This window comes from Crinia signifera, chromosome 7 (genome assembly GCF_055691185.1).
Source record: "Crinia signifera chromosome 7, ASM5569118v1, whole genome shotgun sequence".
Lineage (NCBI taxonomy): Eukaryota > Metazoa > Chordata > Amphibia > Anura > Myobatrachidae > Crinia > Crinia signifera.
Window position 1 is genome coordinate 64,149,472 of NC_139223.1, and position 26,579 is coordinate 64,176,050.

At 44.3% G+C, this 26,579-nt stretch overlaps 1 protein-coding gene across 2 annotated transcripts; it reads left to right on the forward strand.

Moving 5' to 3' along the window:
• The first annotated feature begins 639 nt into the window (after nucleotides 1-639).
• On the forward strand, nucleotides 640-26,579 carry LOC146019473 (acyl-coenzyme A synthetase ACSM3, mitochondrial-like). 2 transcript variants are annotated; one of them, XM_083152000.1, is made up of 14 exons: nucleotides 640-771; nucleotides 2,442-2,663; nucleotides 6,162-6,372; nucleotides 7,556-7,760; nucleotides 7,838-7,981; nucleotides 12,015-12,171; nucleotides 12,501-12,580; nucleotides 13,929-14,052; nucleotides 15,946-16,026; nucleotides 18,127-18,228; nucleotides 18,917-19,044; nucleotides 20,609-20,708; nucleotides 23,423-23,542; nucleotides 26,079-26,579. In XM_083152000.1, the coding sequence occupies exons 2-14, from the start codon at nucleotides 2,460-2,462 to the stop codon at nucleotides 26,163-26,165; spliced, it is 1,743 nt and encodes a 580-aa protein (XP_083008126.1). In that variant the 5' UTR covers nucleotides 640-771; nucleotides 2,442-2,459; the 3' UTR covers nucleotides 26,166-26,579. The 2 variants fall into 2 exon arrangements, with proteins under 2 accessions (XP_083008126.1, XP_083008125.1); XM_083151999.1 differs by having other exon boundaries at nucleotides 659-786.

The following is a 26,579-nucleotide window of genomic DNA, read 5'->3' on the forward strand; positions in this document are numbered from 1 at the left end:
ATGGGGGTTATTCTGGCTAATTCCACCAAACCCTGCCCGGCGTATGCTGGGCCGCCCACCCCCCACCCCCCTCGCAGCGTGTGTTCGCACGCAGGGGCGGTGAATGGTGGTTTAAAATAGACATCCCTTCGCAGCCTGTGAGTGAACACCCACATCATTCGATGGACACTGATGTGCAATGTGCACGCATTTGTAAGTGACTCTCAGGTCACTTAGATTTGCGTGCACCCTCGAGAGGAAGTGGGCGGGCAGCTGAGATCCGGTGATATCAGCTGCCCAGCACTGACATCACGGCCCCATTACCATGGGAACGCCCATGAAATATGCTGGGTATTCCCAGGGGTGGGACTATCCGCTGCCCCCCCCCTCCCCCCCCGCAGCCTTGGGTGCGTGCAACCGGCGAACAGCCAGGTGCACCCTGTGTCTGCACATATGCAGAAGCAAAACATTGGCCCCGTGTGATTGAACTGGTCCATGCAAACGGACTAAAATATGGGCATATATACATGTATGGTCCTTAATAGATACATACAATACTATGTATAGCAGAACACACAGATACTGCAAATAACAAGGGTTCCTTTAAGTTTACACAAGAACACTTGTTAATAATAGCAGTTCTAGCTCCGCCCCCCAGCTCATGACTTCTGCAGCAGCAGCAGCCTTCTTCCTCTGACTTCTGTACTTTGACATTCCAGAACATTTTCCTGCAGTACTTACAGCGAAAGTCAGAGGCGGAAGTACCATCAGATCTATAGGCACTTTCACTCTGTGAGTATTGCTAAAGTAAGTGTGTTGGCTGATGTTACATAACTGGACAGCTCGTATGTTGCTTGCTGTGTAAACATGCTGCACTATGTCATCACTAGTACCTGTCAGTACAGTGGGAGATTAAACCTTATTTCATTCAGGAAGGAGCTGATTTTATGAGTGTACAATCAACATGTGTATAAAACTGATAAATGTTACTTAGTGCGCAGTCCCTGCAGCAAGACGCTTCATCCTAAACGCTATCCCAGAAATCTCTGTTTGATAGTATCAAATGACAAATGTTTTTTTTTGTGGCCAGTTTCATTATTTTCCCTATAGGAGCTTGTTCTACTCTAATAAATCTAAGCGAGTCTCTGTACACAAGCTGCAGTATGATCAGCATTGTACATAGCCTATGTAATAAAAGGCTAAATATTGCTCCTCACCTCTATGGGGGGAGTCAAGTGTTTTGCGTGCCACTGGTCACTAGATGGCGTCCAAAGGAGCGATTCAGGTTTTGCTCTGTTCGGACACATACAGAGCTGACATTCCGTTATATGAATAGAATGGTCTCATGCTCTGTTATATGGACGGGCTGGTATCTAGTATAATAAAAAAAAACAAAAACATTACCTACTCTCTAATATACATAGCCACCCATTTATCAGTTATGTAGTTGTCACTCAGCTAGCAGGTGTGGTACAATATGTTGACATTCAGAATGAGGACATGGGCGGGAGGTCAGTATTCACAATACAGAGTGTGTGGATGTCCGAAGCGGTGGTGATTATTGCTCATACTAACCATCATTGCAGCCTCAACCTAAAATCAACATCTCTTCTGCTGTCCACATTCACAATGTAGATATTATGTCATGATGATATTCTGTCAATGTCAACATTCTACATGTTGACATTTGAATGTATACCCTGCATGTTGCAAAATCAAATTCCCTTTTTGGGGAGTAAGTGACCATTTGCCCTTCTGCACAGAAAGGAATACCCTTTAAAAATTTTCAGTTTTCTTATTAATTTGTTCTTCCAACAGACCATATAGCAAACGTGGGTGATTGTATTCGCTGCTGCATTATCATTTGTGATTTTAATATTTTCTTTTTTTCATTCTAATATTTTCACTCTATGAGGTATGTTCACTGCTTAGCATTATTGCAATGGTATTCATCGTGCAACCCTCCAGCAGCAATAGAACTACACATCCCAGCATGACCTGCATGATGTCTGTTATTAGGGCATGCCACAACTGTGGCAGGGCATTCTGGGATGTATATTCCTGTTGAATAGCCGTGATGTATGGTGTATGATTTCTGTTCTGCCAAGCACATATGTTGTTCTCCAATCTATTCGTTGCATAGTTAAGATGCCTGTGCACATTGATACTTAAAAACAAGTAAATCCAACTTTTTGCATATGACAGTAAAACACAGGATGGTAGAATACGTTTATGGAGGCCAATCCCGGGGCATTTTTTTCAATCCTGGGATGCATGCACAGTGTAATCCCGAAATCCGAGAAAATTTGGGGCCAAATCTAAGGATCCCGCTGATCCCGCTGATCCCGCTCCCGGGATTGGCTACCCTAAATACATTACTCTTGCAGCTTTGATAAAAAAAAAAAAAACAAGGTTTGAAAATCAGCAACCATTTGCTCATTATATGCAATGTATTTGTACAGGTGCACAATCTGTCCACTATGAAAATTCTTCTTAAAGTCAAAGGTTTCACCACATTCTGTACCTCAAGAGTGGGATCCAGATTCATCAGCCAGCACCAGAAGTGTTTTACCCCACAGAATTTTTCAGATTACGAGAGCATTAAACAGAACTACAAACCCGAAGTGCCAGAATATTTCAACTTTGCCAGTGACGTCTTAGACAAGTGGTCTGCTGCTGAGAAGGTAATTTGGTTTCAAATTTGCTAAGACCTCTCCCCTTCTGTACTTTATCATGTAACCAACAGTGGGGCAGATGTATTAACCAGCGTTAAGTGCAAAAATGCACTTAACGCTGGTTAACTGGGGGGGATTACGTCTGTCCCTAATGTATTACTAGCGCACCTAACGAGTTACGCTCGGCGGGGCTGTCCCTGCAATCCCCCCCAGGGATTAACGGCCGGGGCGATGTATTAACAGCCTTCAAGGCGTTAATTCGCCCCGGCCGCTTCGCTAGCTCAGGGCTAGCGTTGTCCTATCCCCCACTATGGGGACAACGCTAGCCCTGCGTCTGGCTTGGGCTGCGCTGGAGATCTCGCGGTTTTTGCGAGATCTCGCGCATGCCCAGTGCGGCCGGCCGGGGGACAGGAGATAGCGCATCAGTATTAACTGATGCGCTATCTCCAGAAAGGGACATCGCCGAAGGGGGGAGTTAACACTCCCCCGCTTCGGCAGACAAGATGTTAATACATCTTGTCGATGTCCCTTCCTGCTTCGCCTCGCTATTGAGGCGAAGCAGGAAGTATCATAGCGGCGCGATAAGCGCTGCTATGATACATCTGCCCCAGTGTCTGCAACCAGAGATCTCCATAGATGTCCTATCACTACCTAAAGCAGTGGTCAGGGAACTCGGTCCTCATTACCCCACACAGTGCATGTTTTGCTGGTAACCCAGCAGGTGCACAGGTGTACTAATTACTCAGACACATTTTTATAAGGTCTGCAGGTGGAGTTAATTATTTCACTTGTGATTCTGTGAGGAGACCTGCAAAGCATGCACTGCGTGGGGTAATGAGGACCGAGTTCCTGACCACTGACCTAAAGCATACAAACAGAGTTTATTATCCCCCCTTCTCTGTCACCTCACCTCAGTGTCCCTCATCTTCAGGAATACCACAATTATGCAGCTTTACTATCAGTACTGACTGCTCTTTGCTGTGTTCCTCACATTCAGCAGCTCTACCAATCTTGCTGTCTCCATCTTAAAAATACCCTTCAGATCCAAAAAGGGGCTAATTCTTAGACAGATTGTTATAATTCTGCTGCAATCGTTAATCTTTTGCTTAAATTGTGTCTCTATGCTGATGCTGGTATAAGCCCTTCTCCTGGTGTACAGACATGCATCTTACTGTGCAAAGGATCGGATGCCAGCTTTTTGTGTCTTCAGATGCAACAAAACCTGTTTGGTGCATCTTCAGTCACAACCATTGGATGCATCTGACCAAAGATATGCGCTAATCCAACATCGGATTATGGCCTCTAATAAAAGCGTATAAGCATCTGAGTTCACAAACTGTTATACGAAATGCCCATCAGATGAGGAATGTCCGTACATCTGAGATACCACTTCCCGGTCACTGTCCAGAAAAGCCCATTATCCAATGCATTTCCGAGACTGTGTGTCTCAGTCGCTACTCTGCCTTTGGAGCAAAAAGCACCTTGTGACTTTTTAGCTACTTAGCTGGATGTGCAGATGAAAAACATACAGTAGACCATTTGCATGAGCATCGGCATTGTGTCCGAATTCTACAGTTGCGTCCTCTGTCAGCTTGCAAACAAGTGGCGGTAAACGTGAATTGTTTGGCGTGAACAGTGTGCCATAAATATCCACAGACATCTGCATGCACTCCTGCTTCCATAGGAAAGCATGAAGTGTATGCAGGCTGCGGTTAATTGTGACAGGCTGCTGGTAATCGCTGCCATGATGCGTGTGCTTATGCCAAGCGATTACCCACAAGCTGACAGAGGACTTTATATGGTATTCCCTTGAAACATCATTCCCAACTCCGATCCTGATCTTCCACATTTACCTGCAGTTTACTTTACAGTTATGTATAAATGGTTACAATGTCTGCTTATATACACCAGAATCAAATTCATGCTCACCCATACCTTCACAGCCCCCATCAACCCCACCAATTCATACCGCTGACACCTCATTTTATGATAATCTCTCTCACAAACTCTTATATCTACTGCTGACCAGCTCCTCAGCTCACCCCTTGTAACCACCTACAGTACTTCTTCTGTACACAAACCTGTTCAGAACAATGGAGCAGATGTATTAAGCCTGGTAAAGTGATGAAGTGGTGATCAAGTGGAAGGTGATCAAGGCACCAGCCAATCAAGTGTTAAAGTTATCGCTGTCTCCTCACAATGCTTGAGGAAATGCGGAATGGTAGGTAATATCCTACATGTTTTCTGGTCATGCCCGGTTCTTCGCCCACTGTGGAAAGAGATCTCCCTCCTTATCACCAAAGTAACGGGTCGAGACATCCCGTTAGACCCACTTCTTGCTCTCTTCCACTACTCCCCAGGCGCATTGTCTATTAGTGAGAGATACCTTATTGGCCATATTTTGATAGCTGCTAAAGCATCTATAGCCCAATTTTGGAAGTCATCTGATATCCCGAATCTACAAATGATTGAAAATAAGATCCATAAACATTTCCTATTCGAGACAGCAGATGTGAGCTACTCCTCTTCTGCAACATCTATACATATTAAATGGTTTGGCTGGAGCACCTACAGGGAAAAATCAGGTCACCCATACACATGTACCAGTACTAACTCCATAGATCTATCTGTATTACACTCCCCAGTTCCCCCTTGAGGATTGACAACTGTTAATGACCATACCCGCTACCTTTCCGTGTATGTTGTGAGCTTACATTTATAAAATCTTATACCTGACATGTACAAGTACATTACCTATATCATAATTGTTTGCATAATCCTATACCTTTCTACCTTTTTCTCTTTTGTTTTACGTAAACCAAAAATTTGAATAAAAATCGAATGTTAAAAAAAAAAAGTTATCGCTGGTGCGATTTCACCTTCCACTTTTCTAGCTTAATACATCTGCTCGCATATGATTAAATCACTCCATAAAATGGAGTAGAAATTAAATCTATTGTTCCTCATTTCCCATGGCTGGGAGCAAGGAAGGTCAATAGTGACCTCAAAAATATATTGTCCAGAGACCGTTGGCTTCAAAATCAACTTAACGCATCCATTGAACCTAATCTTCCCACAACAGTCAACAAGCAGACCAGCGCATTAATAAAGCATGGGAGGGTATATTAGAGGTAGCCTGAGATAAATATACAAAAACTGGCATCTATTGACAATCGTCAAGCCTAAGTGCAGCAAGATATATTGCAGCCTCTCACAGTGGGGCCTTTGGCTCAATTCAGGGTGATAACATGGAAGTTATATGTTCTCCACAGGTTCTGGTGGGTTTCTCCTTGCTGCTGTTGGTTCGTCCCATGGTCTACTGGGAAAAAAACAACTACCATGGTCCACTGCTAGGCTAATTAAATTCTAACTTAACTGTCTTTGCTGTTGTATAGGAATTAGACTGTATACTTTGCAAAGTATGTGCTTGTATACCGTTCTCTATAGTGTGCAATGGAATATATTGGTGCTATAGGAAGGCTAATAATAATGATGTTATTTTCCCAGGATGGCAGCAGAAGTTCTAATCCTGCTCTATGGTGGATAGATGGTCAAGGGAAAGAGATCAAATGGAGCTTCGATGAGCTTGGGTTCCACTCAAGGAAAGTGGCAAACATACTTTCTGATGCTTGCGACTTGAAACCAGGAGACAGAGTTATTGTGCTCCTGCCCCGGTTGCCAGAGTGGTGGTTGTTCAACGTTGCTTGTATAAGAGCAGGTGGGAACATTTCAATAGCAAGACTTCCCAGCCCAGATTAAATCTCTGACCGTTTATATGACTGAAGTGGTTCCAAAGGGGGATTGGATGCAGCTTACTTTGTGCAGGTGTTTATTTTAGGGAGGCAAGGGGTAATTCCATTTGAAAAAATATCAGCAACTTTTATCCCAGTTTTTGAACTATTTGGAATACTCGGTAATGTTTACTTTGCTTTGCATCCTTTCAAAAGGAATATCAGTTAGGGGAAGGCAGCAAGCAGTCACATTACACTATTGGGTGCAATAACTGTGGTAGAGAACTGCTTGTACAATCATTCATTGTTCTATCTGTCACTCATCTGTACTGTCATCATCCAGGCTAATGGGCCCCACACACAGCACAATTTTCAGGCATTTTCTGAGCGATTTTACTAAATCACTCAGAAAATGCCTGAAAATGCATGTAAATCGCTGTGTGTATAGCCCACACAGCGATTTGCATGCGCGCCCCCGCCGTTCTGAATCTGCACAAGATTCAGAACGGACCTGCCCGTCAATCAAGAGCAGGCTCTTAAAACTATGCTTGTTAACCCAAAGCAATCTTATCCCCAGAAGGCAGGGACCATTGTGACGATTCAGAACCCGACCCCGATTATCTGATGGCCCAGCATAAAACACGGTTCACTGTGTGCATGCGCAAGCCCTCTGTGTGGCCACAGGCCGTACTTTGGCTGATTGACAGCAGGCCGGTATTTGTGGGTGGCACCCCAGTGTGTTCTGGGAGTGAGGCGATAAAACACAAGTGGGCCTAGGCATTGGGAGGGAGGGCCACTAACATCATTGCAGCGACAAGTAAGTCTAGACTTAGGCAGTGCTGCACATGGGGGTGGGAGGAATACTTTTGATGGTCAGTGAAAGGATTTCCTTCTCTTCACACGACTGCGAAGCCATTAGCAATTGTGCACATGGGTGGGATTTCACTCTGGCAGGGAGGGGGTTAACTGATTGCTGGGCTGCAAAAATTTGCAGCCCCGTGATCAGGTCTGAATCAGCCTGCATGTTGGGAATTGTGATTGTTTTGGCCTAATAAGTAACAGCTTGTTTAAAGGTGATAATGGTGGACTTTAACCTATTTAAAAGCAAAACATGGAGACCCATATTACTACAGCGGTTATTATTTAAAGTATTCATTCTTTATTTTACAGGTTTGGTATTAATTCCTGGGACTACACAACTTACAGCAAAGGATATTTTGCACAGGCTACAAGCATCAGAGGCAAAGTGCGTTATTGCTAGTGATGCCCACTTACCAATTATTGATGCTGTTTCAGCACAAGCTCCGCTTCTAGAAACAAAAATGTCCATCTCCGGAAGGAGAGAAGGATGGCTGAATTTCCAAGAGCTCTTTCAGTAGGTTCCTTGTAATAGGCATGTTCTACTGCAACCAATGGAACTGTAATAATGATATTTATTTGAACTGATTTTAGGGCAGCTAATGACAAGAACACATGTGTGAGAACAAAGAGTACAGATCCAATGACCATCTTTTTCACTAGTGGGACAACTGGTTCTCCAAAAATGACAGAGCATAGTCACTGCAGCTATGGGCTTGGGCTGGCTGTGAATGGAAGGTACGTTACTTCTTCATAGAGGAAGAATAGAAATAATGAATATTTATGTGATTGAAAACACAGTTTTCAGCCAAATATATTTTAAAAAGTGCAGACTATTCTGATTGGTAGACTCATCATACTGCTTTTAGATCACCAATGCAGGGTCGCACTGGGACTTTTAAACGGTTCAGTCCCCATGCGACCCTGCATGTGCGGTCTGTTCAGATCGAAGCAGGGAACAGGCAATATTGATGGTTCGCTGACGTCATGTGAGGGCGTGGCGGAGCATCAGCGCTTCATCAGGTGAGGAGGCAGCGCTTAGAGCTGCCTCCTCTAAGCGCTCAACCCGTTTAACCCGTTCACACTGCACAGCAACACGGCAACAAACTGGTAAGAACTCTTCTTTTTACCCGGTTCGGATAGCCGTGTTGCTACCGGTTAGCTGTAACCGATAACCCCTTTCACATCGCACTGATAACAGTGTCAAACAGGCAAGATACCTGCTTGTACCCGGTAATTAGCTGCAATGTGAAAGGGGTATCATATACAAGGCAGAACCATTAATGTTACAGCACCTCAATCGACTGTAGACTCAGCTTACTAACCTGCAATCAACACTGTTCTAATGTGGAGGAGTTGCGGCTTTCTGTCTGGGAGCTAATTTAAGTTATTCAGAACAATGGTTCATTTTGAAAAATATTCATTTTGGTTTGAGAGAACCTTTAAAACACTATAGAGCAGTACTGAATTTTGTTCTGATGTGAGATCTGCTAGTTTTTAACTTATATTTATTGCATAACTAGTTAGACAGTGTCTATGTTGTTAAAGGTTGGTTTATAATTCAGCACGGTTGGTGAAACATTTATAGAATATATAATATTGGTTCATTTTCAGCGTTTGAAATCATTGTAACCCTTTATTTTATAATACATGACCCAGGGCCGAAACTAGGGTTTCCGGCGCCCGGGCCAAGGCAGTCATTTGGTGCCCCCCCTGACGGGACAGGACGGAAGGACGGGGGGGGGGGGACACACACGACCAAATGACCGCCTTGGCCCTGGCGCCGGAGACCCCACCTCCATTCACCGCCCGCTGACAACATAAATTACCTCCTGTGTGCAGCCAGCGGGGTCCGGTGACAGGCAGCGGGGTTCCGGGTGGCCGCTGTAGCGGCAGCTTGACTGAGACTCTGTCCGTCTCTACTCTCTCCTACTAGCGTGGCGGCGGGAAGCGCTGGTGATGACTTTGAAAAGACTTGCCGGACGCTGATTGGCTGAATTCGAGTCAAGCTGCTGCTACAGCGGCTACCCGGAACCCCGCTGCCTGTCATCAGACCTCCGCTGGCTGTCCCCGGACCTGGCAGCGCCCCCCCCCCCCTCCAGCGCTCGATGCACGTGCCCCCCCCCCAGCCCACCCCTAGTTACGGCCCGGCAGGGGTGGGGAACATTTTTTGTGCCAAGGGCCACTTGTATGGGTAAAAAAATCCTTCGGAGGCCATATGTAAAAATTTATCTTAAAAACTGTCCTGCTGCAGCCGTCCCATGCTCCGGCGGCTGGCACTGAATAGGACTGACAGTCTCCGGCTGCTGTTGATTAAGATGAATCTTGCGAGAATACCCCTGTACTTGATTCCCGGCAAAGTGGGTGGGCCACTCAAACCGGCTACGGGGGCCGCATACGGCCTCCAGGCCTGAGGTTCCCCACTACTGACCTAGAGCCACAGAGGGATCTGATATATAGATCAGAACATCGTCTGCAAATGCAGATAGTTTAATTTCCATATTTCCACTTGATTCCTTGAAAATAAGCAGTATTGTGTCAAATTTGGAGTAAGGGATCCGAAGGGATAGAAGATTTGTATTTAGTCTACAATATCTTTTGTGTTCTCTTCACTATAAAATCTGTCAGGGATGCTTAGGACAACTGTGGCACCATCACCACATTACTGAACTATAAATGTGAGAGAGAGAGAGAGAGAGAGAGAGAGAGAGAGAGAGAGAGAGAGAGAGAGAGAGAGAGAGAAAGATAGTTCTCACTGTTCCTCAAGTCTTGCAATAGATGGATAATATAAAAACTACTGTATAACATATGTATCAGAAGCATTTATCACTTAGCCTAGGCACTGTTAGAAATATCGTGCATTGTTGAGATTATAGTGCAAGGACAATGATATGGGCTAAGAATTGTCACTGTTCAAAGAATTGTCAAAGTTCAATTCTTTAAAGTTGCAGGAGCGTAATGGAACAAAGCCAACCCCACAATCCAAGGGGCAAGAAACAATCTTACATTTTACTGTTTTTCCATCTGGACTGTCATTATCAAACTATTGCCGTCATAATGGCACCTTCCAAAAATGGCATAATTTTACTTAGAAAGTTTTCCCCTATTTGTGCAGACTATGATCACATTTAGGGATTGCCACCTCTGTCTCTGCTCTCTGACCCTGGCCATAACTGCTGCCTGTTATGGCACACCTGCCACTTACGCATAAATATAGAGTAGGTGGTTACCTGCACACTGAGCGTGTCATTACTTGTGCAGGACGTGCTGCTAGTATCTCTGAGTCTAGGTGGTTCACCTTGTACTTAATAATGGAAGAGAGAGGTTAGAACTGTGCTCTGTGCACCTTATACAGTATGTATTGTATGGTGCCCTTAGTCTGTGTGTTTAATAGGGAGGAATCCGTATGGTGAGGAGGGTCTATGTACACATGTGGTTGTAATCAACAATACAATTTATTTATACAAATGAAAACAAGGGTGTATAATTATCTATACACCATACACTAACATATATACTTATAGATGGAGTTACTGCTTAATGTCCAGAATAAATGTCAATGATTAAGATCTATTCTGGACATTTATCCCAGACATTAAGCAGTAACTCCATCTATTACTATATACAGATGGAGCAGCTCCCGTCGGAGCCGCTGCTGGCGATCGAATTGCCAACCGCCGCCATTTGCCGGAAAGGGGCGCGCGCGCACGAGACGCTCGCGCGACAACATTCTGATGGAGCCCTCCAGCACCCGCTGCCACTCCCCCAAGCAGCTGCCCCCAACTCCCCCCGATCCCTGCCCGTCTCCCTGAAAGCGACCCCCTCTGCTGTGTTGATGGGGATGCATGTGCGTGTGAGACGCTTGAGTGTCCCTGTCGGATGGAACGCCTCTCCTCCTGCTGTCGAGCTCCTTCACTGGCAGGGGTGTCAGAATGTTTTTGGGCTGGCGAGCTGCCCCCCCTTCTGACACCCCTGCAAACTGGCACCGCTGCTCTGTTTCCCTATAAAGCCAGATTCATTTACTGCCAGTGCTGAATCTGCTGCCCAGTGCCCAATTACATCGGCTTCAGGTGACAAGGGCAGACTTTCATATTGGCTGAAAGCACATCCCCTGTGACTGAGGCACTTGTAAAAGTGACGCTTACAGTACATTCGTTTTTTTAATGGGCTTTTAAAACCCTCTGCTTGTCCCCGCCCCCTGCTTCCAGATATTTGTAATGGGCAACTGGAGGCACCGCTTTCGGTGCCTCCAAAGTCAACTTAAACACTATGAAAAATTTAAAATCATTAGATTATTTAATATAAATAAGATACTTATGACACAGATTATGTGTCAAAAGTATCTTCTTTGTATTATGTTAATCATTAATGACAGGGAGGCACTGCCTCCCCTAACAGCACATCACTGGTGTATAGTGCATATATTGATATGTGCACACCCTTGTTTTAATTTATATAAATAAATTGGCACTATTATATTCTTCCTTTAAGCTGACATGGATGGTGAAGCTGGTAAAAAAAAAAAAAAAAAATCACGAAAAACCTTTTTGGGTAGACCTAGAGAAAAACCTTTTTGGGTAGACCTAGAGACACTGTAGATTTATCAACTGGAACCCCTCGACTACTTGGTAAGCAGTGCAAGCAGACATAATAACACTTTCATATACTGTACAATAAGTAAGAACATAATATTATTCACTGCTGCCATCAAACAAATGCAAAGCAAACACAATTATAGGGTGAGATACTTTCACTTTTTTTCTCAATACAGGTATTGGCTGGATCTGACTCCTTCAGATGTGTTCTGGAACACATCAGATACGGGCTGGGCAAAATCAGCATGGAGCAGCGTATTCGCTCCCTGGATTCAGGGCTCGTGTGTGTTTGCCCACGGTATGCCTCGGTTTGACCCAGTGGCCATCTTGAAAGTAAGTTGACATATAAAACTATTTTCTTCAAAGCACTTCTACAAAAGGGAAGAACCTTTTTTGAAAATGATATTTCCGAGATTCTGTCCTCGCAGATTGTGATGGAGTATAATGCTTTTCAACAGCATGTGCCAATGTATTCATGCACTTTGTTTGGAATACAGATTTTTGCTGATAAAGAAATTCAGTGACTTCAATACCGTCGTGGTTGTCCAATCTCAAATATTTCTATTGTAAAATCTAGCTATACTTTATAAAGAGAATAACATTTAGACCCATACTAAAGTGTTAATGACTAACTAGGACAAGTATTCATTGTTTTAATGCAGACATTGTCCAACTACCCTGTAACAGCATTCTGCTGTGCTCCAACTGCCTATCGTATGATGGTGCTACACAACCTGGCCAGGTAAATACAGGTCACACTTATCATTTCACTAACTGAAACCTAATGTTTCTGTTCTAACTTTATGGCAAGAATAATATGCTATTTATTATAATACATTGCTTTAAAGCAATATTAGCTGGAATTTATTCAAAAGAAATAGTTTAAAAGAATAGAAGAGCAATATATATTATCTACACTACAGGAACCAAGTAAGAACCTGAACTTGTAAATACATATGTATATTACTCTTTCCTGATTGTATTTGTATTTGCCTTTAAATCAGTGGTTATCAACCTCGGTCCTCAGGACCCCCAACAGTTCACGTTTTCCAGGTCACCCGGCAGGTACACAGGTGCACTCATTCACTGACACATTTTAAAAGATCCACAGGTGGAGCTAATTACTTCACTTGCGATTCTGTGTGGAGACCTGGATAATGTGAACTGTTGGTGGGGCCCTGAGGACCGAGGTTGGGAACCACTGCTTTAAATCAAAGCCATTCTTCATATTTGTATAGCTACCATATACAAGTATAGCTACCATAGGTTTAGGGCAGGCATGTCCAAACTGTGTCCCTCCAGCTGTTGTGAAACTACACATCACAGCATGCCTTGCAATAGTTTTAGCATTCCCTAATAGCAAAACTTTGGCAAGGCAGGATGTGAATTGTAGTTTCACAAAAGCTGGAGGGCCAAAGTTTGGACATGCCTGGTTTAGGGAGTTCAGCTGCTATGGGGCCCACAGCAGAAAGGGGCCCACCTTCCCTGTGAAAGTTACATATGCCAGATACATTTTTCACCATGTGGCGGTACATAGCAGCACTTTTACTTTTGCTATGGGGCCCACAAACATCTAGTTACATCTCGTTACACCATGTATACAAATCAGTAGAAATTAGATAACTTAAATCAGTGGTTCCCAAACTTTTTTCTATCACGGGACCCTAGAGTATCAGAATATTTTTCATGGCACCCCTAGGCCAAAAGTTTGTTACTGAAAAGTGCTCATAAGTCATCCTTTATGCCCAGTTATGTGGTGAGGGATTGGGTTCCGTTCGTTTTATCCACAAATTTTAGGATTGGAAGCCACAAGCTCTGGTTTTGCCTGTTACATTGACCATAAATAATTTGAATTGGTCCTGCACCACCAACACAAGGCACCCCTGCAAGTGCTCTGAGGCACCGCAGGGTGCCACAGCATACAGTTTGGGAACCACTGACTTAAGTAATTGAATCAAAAGTTATAATAAAACAGTTGTTTTCTGGTTAATGCATCTTGCTTAATTCATGAATAGTTTTACATGGGGATAACCAGTGTTGCTATCAATGTTATATTACCAACTTGAATTATTTCTGTTTTGACTCTAAAGCTACAAATTCAAGAGCCTGACACATTGTGTGAGTGCCGGGGAGCCCTTAAACCCACAAGTAATGGAGCAATGGAAAACTGGCACTGGTCTAGATATATATGAAGGTTATGGTCAAACTGAAACAGTAAGTTCTAGAGAAAACAGACTTTAAAAACATATGTGTAAATGGGGTATGAATCTGGGTCCAACCCTGGAAACTCCCATGTTCAAAAACCAGGGTCCGACCAGGGATTTTGGTGTAAAAGGGGTATTAGTTACAGCCCAAAAAAACAGTAACAAGTCCAAGGGAAACTCTTTTAAAACCCTATCAACACAATTTATTTATTTAGTGCATTGCACCTCACATTAAATGTTGTGTGTATGTATGTCTCAAATCTTTTTAACCTCTTTAAAAAATGTCACAAGCCGCAAAGTGAGGTCATCCTGTGCGATCCTATATGTTCAAAGTTTGCACAGGACAGTGTCCTCTTTTCTTTTTATTCTAACAAATTAATAACAGTCTAAGTTTTAAAAACATATTTTTTTCTTTGGTGTGCATCCATTGTGCAAATTCTTCTCTTTCTCCTTCAAGTAACTTGTGTGCAATCCCCCAAGCAAAAAGCAATGCGGGTTTGGTTTAACTTGCGCTTGTCATTTCTAGTGGTGGCAGCCGCTGCAAGTGCTAAAGTGGTGTCCACGAGACTGCAGCCTGTTGGTTTACTGGGATACGGTGCCATCACCAATTTTCTAGTTATGCCACTGTGTATACATTTTATTTATCTTGCCTAAAGGGGGTAAGCTAATCACAGTCAGCCAGCTGTACAATTCCCAGAGAGGGAGAGACCCACAGGTCCAGAGTCACAGCAACAACAACTCTGCAGCAGTAGCGGATGATCCCTGTTAGAGCCAGAGTGATTCCAGGGGGGGGTTCTCTTTAATGTAAGAGGCTGTGCACATTGAGTACGTCCTATACTAAAGACAGCAAGGCGTTTTATCCATGGCTGTAGACTTTTTCAAGCTGCTATTATCCAAGCACAGATTATCATTAGATTTTCTGAAACTGTAATGTTTTTTACTAATAATATATTATGTCGGTGTGAGAACTACTTGGTATTTAAGTAAAGTTCCTTCATTTTTTTTATCCATATGGAGCAATTTGCCATGGGTAATTATTTGTCTTTTTTCCTGAATTTTATGTTGTAGTCACATAATAGTTGCACATAAAGGGCCTTAGGGGGGGTTATTCTAGTTCACTCTTTCTGACAAAATCCTTCTCAGATGGACAAAACCATGTGCACTGCAGGGGGGCAGATGTAACAGGTGCAGATAGAATTAGATTTGGGTGAGTTATTTTGTTTCTGTGCAGGGAAAAGACTGACTGCTTTATTTTTACACTGCAATATAGATCTCACTTTGAAGAAACCCCCCACCCAAATCTAATTCTATCTGCACGTTACATCTGCCCCCCTGCAGTGCACATGGTTTTGTCCATTTGAGAATGAATTTGCCTCTAAGAGTGAACTAGAATAAGGCCCAGCACTAGATTAGTACTTGTTGCAAGGAATTTGTATAAAGTCACAGATTTAGGGGGCTATTCAATCCGGGATTCCCGGCAGTCAGAATCCCAGGTCTGTTTTGTTTTTTTCCGACTGTAACGCCACAGCCGAAATTCAATGTTCTGGCTGTAGAGTGTTGGAAAGTCCACGGATTGGTGAAAATGGATGCGGATTGGCGAAAACCGTCCGTGAATACGACAATCTGCTGCTGTTTCCGACAAAACAGATCCGACTTTTTGTTGGATTTGACACCCTTCAATGTTGTCGTTAACAACAGCATTGACTAGGTAAGTGACGATCTTTTCCCTGTCTGTAAAATCCGGGAAAGATTGAATACACCCTAAGTATAAAAATACATTTCATAGATGCACTTGTGTATTATTATTCAGAACACACTGCAGTGTACTGGTGTGACGTTAGACAAGCTTAACATTACATTCTAGTGCGAATGAAGCCAGCTAACCACATTCATTCTTGTCCAGGTTCTGATCTGTGGAACATTTAAAGGGATGAAGTGTAAGCCGGGATCCATGGGAAAGCCTTCTCCAGCCTATGACGTTCAGGTATTTTAGGGGAAAATGTACACAAATATGAACACACAGGAGGTAAATTTACCAATGCTTGTAAAAATGAAAAGCTGTGATGTTGCCCATAGCAACTAATCAGATTGGGCCTTATTCTGGTCGGTGCGGACGGAGCCGAATATGCGGCCAGGACCGTGCATCCTAAACCCCGCCTTTCTTACGGATCGCCAACTCCGTCCGTACGCGGTAAGAAGCTGTCCGAACGGACCGCAAGTGTATTTCTCATGAATACACCTCCTCCATCTCAGGGAACCTCCCCCATCATTCGATGGTCGCAGACCATCGAATGCAGGACCGAGTGGTCAGGCAGCTCCCGCAACCTCAGACCACACGGGCATTTCTCCGTGCAAAAGCAGGGATCTGGGCGGGCAGCTGACATCCGGCGATGTCATATGTCCTCCCCCTACACGTGCGTCACGGCCGCATTACCATACGTACGCCCAGCGTTTGCATGGGAACGCCCATGAAACGCGGGGCGTATGCATATGGTAATGAGCCCAAACAGCCCTTCACACCCCTCTCCACCCCCTGTTCGTAGTGTACACATTTCATGCGGAATTTGGACGTGCGTCCCGTTCGCACATGCGCAGACACAAAACATCGGCGGACCGACCGCACGCGGACATTACCGCACCAACCAGAATAAGGGCCATTGTGTGGGGTAAATGCACTATGGTAGGAGTTTTATTTTAGATGGGATGTTGCTATGAGCAGCCAATCAGAATCTACTTATTTATTTAGCACCTTCTAGAAGATAATCTGAAATAGAACTCCCATTTTAGTAAATCTACCCCAATCATTTCTCTATTGCATACAAGAACATGATGGACAGAATCTGATAACTCTGATTTATGCCCTTAAGGCCCCCATACATTAGGCCGACTTGTCCGAAGGACAAGTCGGACCTAATCTACTGACAACTCCCCTGGGGGGGTCACATACGATTTGGCACTTGATGTGCCAGGTTTTGCATGTGATAAATCGCATGCGATTTATCACATGCAGTCCCCCCGGGGAGCTGCTGTCAGCGGGAGCTGAGCAGGGCATGGGGGCTGCAAGCAGGCAGCGGACGCAGCCTGTAGTACCTGCGGTGGAGGGAGCCAGATGCCGAGCGGGGGACTGCAGGCAGGGGAGGCAGTGGGCGCACTGGTCCAGGCGATGAACTCCGCGAGGGGACCAGAGAGCAGAGACCGGGTAGCGTAGGGGAAGCCGGGCAGCAGCGGGCGGACATAGAAATGAATTAACAGTCAGTGATTGGCTGAGAGCTCTCAACCAATTACTGGCTGTCCATTAATTTCTATGTGCCCGGCTTCCCCTACGCTACCCGGTCTCTGTCTCTGATCCCCTTGCGGCGTTCACCGCCTGGAAGTATCTATTTGCGGCATTCCACCACGCCCAGGATAGTGCGCCCACTGCCTCTCTAGCTCGGCTCCCTGCTTACAGTCCCCCGCTCGGCTCCCTCCACCGCACGTACTATACGCAGCGTCCCCTGCCCGCCTTGGGCTGCACATAAGATTTAACAAATCTTATGTGCAGCACATCCGACCTCTCGAATCCGACCCGATGCGCACAGGACCGCACATCGGGTCGGATGGGATGTCTACACATGCGATTTGGCCCGATTTCACGGCCCGATTCCCCCGAATCGGGCCAAATCGGGCCCAAATCGCATAGTGTATGGCGGCCTTTAGTAAGGAAGCCAATCCCAGGATTCAGGTCTGAATAAAGAGATAAACTGGAGATAAAGTGAAAGTCAATAAAGCACCAGCCAATGAACTGTGTTTGAAAATGACAATTGGGAGTTGATTGGCTGGTGCTTTATCTCCTTTAACCCTATCTCCACTTTATCTCTTCTCCAGGCTTAATACATCTGCCCCAATGTGTCTTTATGTAAGGACTCTGTGCCAGTACTGATCCATGTGCCACCAAGGTAAATAACTATCATTCAAGGACTGTCATGTACGTTTTACTGTAATCTGATTTATGTAGGAATTGCTTAGTTGAATAATGAACATATGATAAGTGTGTCTTAGATCCTTAACCGTGTTCATTGTTTCATTATCCTTATTATTATTTTAGGTAACTGATAATGATGGCAATATCTTAGGCCCAGATCAAGAAGGTGATATTTCAATCCGGATGTCACCCATAAAGCCATTTTTCCTTTTCTCGCAATACACGGTAAGTTCATTTATTTCCCCTTTTGAGTGTAAGCTCTCAAGAGCAGGACCCTCTTTCCTCATGGTCTTTTCCTTCCCTAACTCATATGATCAGCTCCTAAACACTGCCAACAATGGCACCTTACCTTTGGCGGCCCAGTGCTTATTTGAGTCTTATGCTGCTGAAGAAGCAATATCTATAAACCTTGTCATTGTTCTGCAATGTTTCATTCTAGAAGTCTTTTTTTTGTCTTGCTTTGTTTCTCTGTGTACTTTGTAGGCACTGAAGACCGCCTTAAAAAAAAATTCAAGAATAATGATATCCGTTCACTATATTTTCCTAACAAAAGTGGTACAAGTTACCAGAGAACCCTTCTGTAGTGCATCATGTTTGTTCACTTGTATTACAGCAACTCCTGTACCAATGATATTCCGGGTTGGTTTTGCCTTGTAGATGATTGCCGCTTTAAAGATAAGGGCATTATTGCCAAAGTCCTGCAGGTTATACAACTCAGACCCTATTACATTTACCCCAAAGGGTTTGTTCTCCTAAGCAGCACAAGATGTAATAAATATTTTTAAGTAAAGTTGTTTTTTACTGATCTTGGAGATATGTGAACAATTATTATTTTTTTGTTTCCAAATAAATAAGGCAAATGATTGTGTAATAATAATAATTCTGACTTTTGTACGATACCCTGTGCCAATAGGGTGACCCCGAGAAAACAGCCTCAACACGAAAAGGAGACTTCTACTTGACAGGAGACAGAGCAATCAAAGATAAAGATGGCTACTTCTGGTTTGTTGGGAGGTCTGATGACGTTATCTTATCTGCAGGGTAAGTTGCATATTTCATGCACAAAGACAGTCATAGCAGAACATTATTAATGGGCCTTGGAGTAGAATTATATTATCCATTATATATCTGGCCTAGTTTATTAAGCGAAAAAAAAAAAAGACTACCACATGCCAAATCTTGTGAGCAATCAGCAATATTTGTTGTTAAGCCCCATGCACACTAGAGCAAAGGTAGCCAACTCCAGTCCTCGAGAGCTACCAGAAGTTAACCTTTTTCCTTGTCTCCTCACAGAATCACAAGTGAAGTATTTAGCCCCACCTGTGGATCTTTTAAAATGTATAAGTCAATAATGAGCGCACCTGTGATGCGAGCTGGAAAATGAAAACTGTTGGTAGCTCTCGTGGACTGGAGTTGGCTACCCCTGTACTAGAGGATATAGTCAGGGTTAAAATGTTGATGCTGCAGTTTGGAACCATAATGAGATCTGCCCATACAAAGTGAGGCATCTGTTCCCCTGGAGGCCACTCCTGATTGGCTGGGGGACAGCCAATCCCCCAGTTCAGGGGAGGAGCTATAAATGGTAACATCCACTTACGGTGACTCCCGTAAAATGGGTACGTGTGTGCTGTTTGTTTGTTTTTTTAACCCCCAGGATGCCTACTACGGACCCAAGAGGACTGAACAACGCCAGAGGCCTTGGTAAGTATAATTTCCTTCCACAGACATTTCTACTGGAGAAGAGGACGGGCCAACGTCGGAATCCATAGTTGATTATGGTATGAATGAATGTAGTGTGTATTAAAGTTTTATTACTCTTATGTGTGTGTCTTTTATTTCACTATTTATTCTGTTGTAGAACTACAACTACTAGCCCTTTAATGCCCCGCATGCTGGGACTTGTGGTTCTCTAAGTCTCTGCATGCAGAGCAGGGTTGATGGGACTTTTAATTCTACCAAAAAACACAATAGTTTTAATACTATATTTTTACACAAATCAACAACCCGATGCCCACCGCCCAGGAGCACTAGGGACAGCCCCAGGCTGGGGTTATTGTGGAGGGGGTGGACCTGGCTTGGCTGACCAGTCTGGGGGGTTAATGCTTTGGCAGGGGAACCTTCTATAAAAAATAATCCTCCGGCTGTGGCATTACCCTGCTGGCTGTTTGGGCCCAGTGCTGGTTGCCAAAATATGGGGGACCCCCTATTGATTTTGCCCCCCGTATCTTGGGCACCACGACCAACTCTTGAGTCTGGTGCTGATTTTAGAAATACCAGGGAATCCTAACTTTTTTTCGCCCCTGAATTTCTAAAACCAGGACCGGTTCTTTGTCCCCAGGGCTGGTTATAGCCAAGTGTAGATAAATGGTCCCATAGTCTATTTATCATAGCCCATGCTATTCAATCCAAAAACTATTTAAATGAATTTCTTAAACTTATCCTGTAATTACCATCCTATAGTATAAATGATTATAGAAGTGTGGTTAAGACTGTCAGCCAAGCAGAAACATGACCTGATGGTTTGTCTGTAAATATGATAGAATCAGTTAAATGTTAACTCTGCTCCTAGAACCCAGGGGTGAATTATTTTTCCTCATATCTTTAGATACCGTATTGGTCCATTTGAAGTAGAGAGCGCTCTAATAGAACACCCGGCGGTTGCAGAATCAGCAGTGGTCAGCAGCCCAGACCCAATTAGAGGAGAGGTAACAATCAGCTATGTCTGTATTCACCCAACATTACAATATTCCAGTTTAATTATCCAGCGCTCACGACCATTACACTTACAATTATGTTATCTATTTCACAACTTTGAGGGGCAAGTTGTAAAACTCTGTATGTAATTTTCAAAGCAGAAATAAAACAAAAAGGTAAAGAAATAATAGAACCACAAGTATAGCTACAGCTGCTGTATGGGGAGGGTGTAAAACTCCCAATAGTATAATTAAATAAAGTAAACAAGTATACAGCTCTCGGGTTTGACTAAACGAACAAGACTAGTACATGAATAAAATGATACACATTTATTGAACAATAATAACATAAACATGTGAATATATGAATATAACTATTAAAATTGAGAATTAATTCTTCATGGGAAAAGACATTGTAAAAATTGCTAGCATATTGCTCCACTATGAAGGAAAAAATTAATAAAAAAAAAATGCAATAGTTCAATGCACCTGGATGTGGATAGTTACCAGACTGAGGGGGGTATTCAATCGCCGGCGATCTACTCCCCACGGGGGGAGATGGCCTCCGGGCCCTATTCAATGCTGTCTTCCCCGACAGCATTGAGCAGGGTTTCTCGGCAGAATAAGCCCGACTTCACAAGCAGTCTGGCTCGTTCTGCCGAGAACGGCCGGGAAATGATGAGCTGCCGGCTGCAGCTCGCCTCTTCCTGGCCGCAACTCACGGCCACGCCCCCTTATCGTCCCACTGCAGGTGGGACATCGAATCCCGCCTACATGTTCTTAGTCGATCTGACCGAGAACGGGACAGGGTCATGGCGGTCGAGCAAGCTTGACCACTGTGACCTACACATTGAATTCCCCCCTGAAGGTGGTGAGTGCAGGAATATGGGGGAAAATTCCTTATGATGGAGATGGATGATGTATCTTTATTGACTCAGATATCGGCATATGAAGGGCAGTCTTGATGGTATAAATATACACCTGGCTTTGTGGCTGCATGCAAGTCTGATATTGATTGGTCCTCTTGGAATGAAAAACTGGTCCGGAGTGGCAGATCGAAGCAGTCTGGTATTTTCAGGGGTGCAAACGAGGGGAGGGAGGAGACATGTGAACACATTGAAACACGTTGAACCCCTGCCATAACTTGGATAGAAAAGTATGAAAAACCATCTTTTTTTAAACCCCCCCCAGAAAAACACAGAAAACTTTTTCATGTCGACCTAATGCTTGTGTCGATTAAATGTCCATGTTGACCTTTCACATGTCAACCTTGTGACTGTCAGCCTAATGCTTGTAGGCCTAGTGGCCACATCCCTCAATATTGCTAGGTGAATAAAGATGTTAGCAGATTTGTGTTTCTCAAACCTGGTGAACCTTATGTAGGGTACACACCAGAAGGACCATGATTGACTGACGATAGTGAAATCGCATGATGGTCTTATGGTGGATGGCGCATACAAACACACACGATCTGCAAACGATTGGTACCCACTCGAAGGTAGATTGGAAATTAGATCTGCTGCAGTTAAAATTTGTCAATCATACGGCTGGGGCGTGGATTGGATCGGAATCGTACTGAAAACAGGTCAGATTCTGCTAGTTTTACATCGGGCGTACGATGCGTCAAAATGGGGGGAATTGAGCCCAAATCGTTCTGGTGTGTACCCAGCATAACAGTGCATGTTCTCCAGATCATCTAACTGGAGCACAGTTGTGTTACTTGGCTTACACAATAAGGCCAATTTACTATTTAATATTTGGGGCTAATTCCCTGAAAACACCAGTTTTTGGGGGTCAGCTGCAAATATTAAGTATTCCCTAAATGTCCCTGCAGCTGCAGGATGATGCATTCTGTCGCATACAACAATGCGATCCTGGGCGGTAGATCTCACAAAGATCGCATTGTATATGCAATCCAATAATAAATGGGAGGTACTAATTATTCTTGAAGATACCTTAAAAACACATTGTAAAATGGTGTACACATGGGGCATGCTTGTAAGTGGTTTTGACTACATCATCAAATCGGTTAGGTTTGCCCGAATTACCCCATGTGCACACAGAGGGCGATAGTGAAGCACGGAACTGCAGCGTAGCTATCGCCTGGCCAAATAGTCAGTACTGAGGCTGGCAGAATGTAGTTAGCCGACTATCCGATGTCTTTACTACATCTTCATACACACGGAGCTCAGCCGAAATCACCGGGACAGAGTCCTGTGGAGTACATGGCTTTATGGTTCCATGAGGAAAGATGTTGATAAATATTGGATTATTTTCCTGTGAACAATACACCGTTTTCCATAACGGGGTATAATGTTAATAGGGGTTGTAACTAACAGCAATCAGTTGATCGCCCTGTACTCACAATTGTCATATTGGCTGCTGCGAGTTACAGCAGTTTTATAGCGTGTACAGATGGAGCAGCTCTCATAGAAGCTGCTCCTGGCAATGCCATCGCCGCTGCTCGCCATCCGGCAGAAGGGGACTTTCATGCTGCCCGTTCTGACGGAGCCCTCTGCTGCTGCCAGTCTCCCTGAAGCTGAGACCGGCAGGTATTCCGCTCCTGCCTCCGTGTGAAGGGGACAAGCATGCGTGTCAGATGTAGTGGCTCTCTACTAGCACTCGCTGGCGATTCCCTGAGCTGGCGGAGAGGCGCTGCATCTGTGCATAGAGCTCTATGTTTTTGTATTTTTCTTTCAAATCTTAGAATTGTGTTTACTGTGTAGGTTGTGAAAGCCTTTGTTGTCCTGTCTCCTGCATACAATGCCCATGACCTAGAGAAACTTACAGCAGAACTACAAGAACATGTAAGAACCGTAACAGCCTCCTACAAGTACCCAAGAAAGGTGAGCAGCTTATCTAGTGACTAATAACTGCAGCCATGGGTATTCAGTGGGAGAACATCATCTATATATAGGTCTAGTGTGTGATGGCGAAACACTGCCATCTGTTGGCAGCGAGTGAAACTACATCTACTAGCTTTCGCAGCATTTGCTTCGAGCGGGCTTACTAGTAGTGTATAAACATTAATATATTTTTAGTTTCATCTTCCTTTGGTAACAGAGGGGCTGATGTAGCTGAAGGTACATGAGAAATGGGTGGCACAAATACAGTCTCCGGCTGCCATCTCCTCCTGGATGTTGAAGCAATTCGTGAAGCTTAATCCGATTCTTCTCCCAGCTCAGTTGATACCATCCCCCATTCTTTTGTCCTCTTCCTTGAGGATTTCTGCATCCCTGCTCTCTTTTACTTCCCACATTAATGGCAATCTCTCAGTCTTCCCACTTTCAGCTCCAGAACAGCACCAGAATTCAGCCCTGCCATATCCCTGATGCCACAAAAACTTTCCTTCACTCTCATAATTTCCAGCATGGAGATCAATCTAATTACATGTGAAGGATGCGAGATACCATGGCGTTAAGATGCCTGCAACAGCCAGCGCCACATCCTGCAGCTTTCGCTCCTGTTATACAGCACGTCTCCTCCTTTGTTACATGAATCACCAGATCCCAATTTCACTTAGAAATCAATTCAAGTTATTCTCCCTTAAAAAGCTGAACGCCACTCTCCCCTCCTCATATCTTTCTCTACAATCCCACTCCCCCTCTGACAAATGCCTCTACTCAACACTGGTCACTTCACGCTGCCCGCCAAGATTTCTCTCTTGGTACCTCCTCCGTATCCTATGGAACTCCCCCCCCCCCCCTTCACCTAGATTGACTTTGTATGGAGTCTTCCAGCTTTAAGTGCGCTATAAATATGCACTTTATTAAATTATACCAGCCTTCCAGATAGCTCAACATTGCTCTACCCTTCCCAGATCACAGAACCAACTGATCAAACACTTACTAAAGCTGGGTATACACTGAGCAATATATTGTCCAATCAGACCAAAACATCAACTACTTCCCATGGTTAAATGCAACGTTGACAGATTGTGCTGCAAACTGATCGGGGTTATTCAGACCTGATCACTGTGCTGCGATTATCAATCCACTGTGCATGAATACAGATCGTAAAAAATGATCAAGGCCAGTCTGCGAACAAGTCAAGAGACTTTTCTAATCGCACGCCATTTGTAAGTCAAATGACAGGAAACCGGTGTTTGAGGAGTGATCACTGGCTATTTTCTGGGAGTGCCAGGGAAAACGCAGGCATACCCAGGTGTTTTCAGGGAGGATGTGCGACGTCAGATCCAGCCCCGATCAGCTTGTTACTAGCACTGGCCGAGTAGGTTCTAGGGTATGCACAGACTGTGCACACTGGGAACATCATTAGATCGTGAGCGATTTGCAGCTATATGGCGATCAGCAATATTTTCGCAGCCTTGTACATGGCTAGAATTCACTGACAGGTTGGCGGCAATCTGATTGCTGGAAAATTAGCCAAGAAGCAATCAGGTCTGAATAACCCCCAAATCACTAGAATGGTGTACTATGCTAATGGAAGACATAACACTATTGTTCTATCCTTCATTAATATAGCTACAGTGTATACAGGCAATCTGGCCAAACAGGGATTCATTTCAATGTCAGTCCAATTCCCATCGCTCCAGTGTGTACCCAGCTCTAGGGAGTTTTTATGAGCATAGCACTCCACCCTCTTGTTCTTACCAGGCACTATTTCACCAATGCTCCACTCCCATGTGCTACTCCCTTCAGCAACTCAAACTGTTCACTTGGGATTCATATGGATGACAAGCGGTCCGAATACTGACACCAGCAGCCCGAAGTAAGCACCCTCTTGTCCTTGCCCCCCCCCCCACTTCTGTGCCTCAAGCCTATCCCTAACCTTCCTCCCCCAAACCCCCCTGCCTAAGCTTAACTCCCACTTCTAGGAGCCTGAACCCAAGTCTCCCCCCCCCCCCCCCCCCCACTAGAGCCTCAACCTAACCACCTTCACTAGCCCTCCTCGCATACTTCCTGAGCAGGATGCCGGCTATCAGTATTCCGGCATCAGCAGCTCAATCCTTCGATGTTCCAGCACCAGACCTTATAAATGTATTTATATAATAATAAATAATGATTACATCAATGCTTTGACCTAAGACCCAAAACTGGGTTGCTATATGTATTTTTATGTGGGTAGAGTTCAGCGAGTGCATATTCAAGTAAATTGGGATATTGCGATTTGGGTGCAAGTTTAAGAAGTCTGTAAACCTTTTTTTTTTTTTTTGCAAAGCAGTATAGATGGGCTAGAAGATGTGGTTACAGATGTGAACAAATATCCATTTTTCAGCAATACACACAATTTACTTCCACCTGTGCCTCTAGCCACTATAGTTTTAGTATAACTAAAAGACCAAAACATTGTTAAAATAGAAGCCAAATATTGTGTAAGAACCAATTGATTGTTTATTATTTTTCTTCTGAATTTCAACAGATTGAATTTGTGGAACAACTGCCAAAGACAGTCAGTGGGAAGATTCGGAGGAATGAGCTGAGAAACAAAGAATGGGGAAGAGTGTAAACGACGGCGATTATGTTCCACATAACCAGTGTTACCTGACCAATCAGATCGCTTCTTTTCCCATAAACCTGGAACATGGGAAAGACCACTCTTTCTGGAAGACCTTTCATCTGCACGGGATGCAGTTAAAATCCTGACTGCCGAAATTCCGACACTTTGTCCCTCTGTGGGTGTCCACGACACCCATAGAGGGAGAATAAATTAGTGTGCCGAGCGTAGCGAGGCAATGGGCCCACTGCGTGGCGATCCACCCCCCCCTGTTGGGATTTCGGCGGCCGGGATTTTGACCGCTGCGATTCAGACAGCCGGGATTGCAAACCAATCCCATCTGCACAAAGTGAATAAGAACCCTCTGCGATACATAAAGAAGTGGATCACCACAGCGTTATTCACAGGATTTTTCTTATTGTTTCT

Coding starts and splice junctions, on each gene's coding strand:
- LOC146019473 (XM_083152000.1), top strand. CDS start 2,460: ATGAAAATTCTTCTTAAAGTCAAAGGTTTCACCACATTCTGTACCTCA. Junction 6,373..7,555: donor CGTTGCTTGTATAAGAGCAG/GTGGGAACATTT, acceptor TTTATTTTACAG/GTTTGGTATTAATTCCTGGG. Junction 12,581..13,928: donor GTGCTACACAACCTGGCCAG/GTAAATACAGGT, acceptor TTGACTCTAAAG/CTACAAATTCAAGAGCCTGA.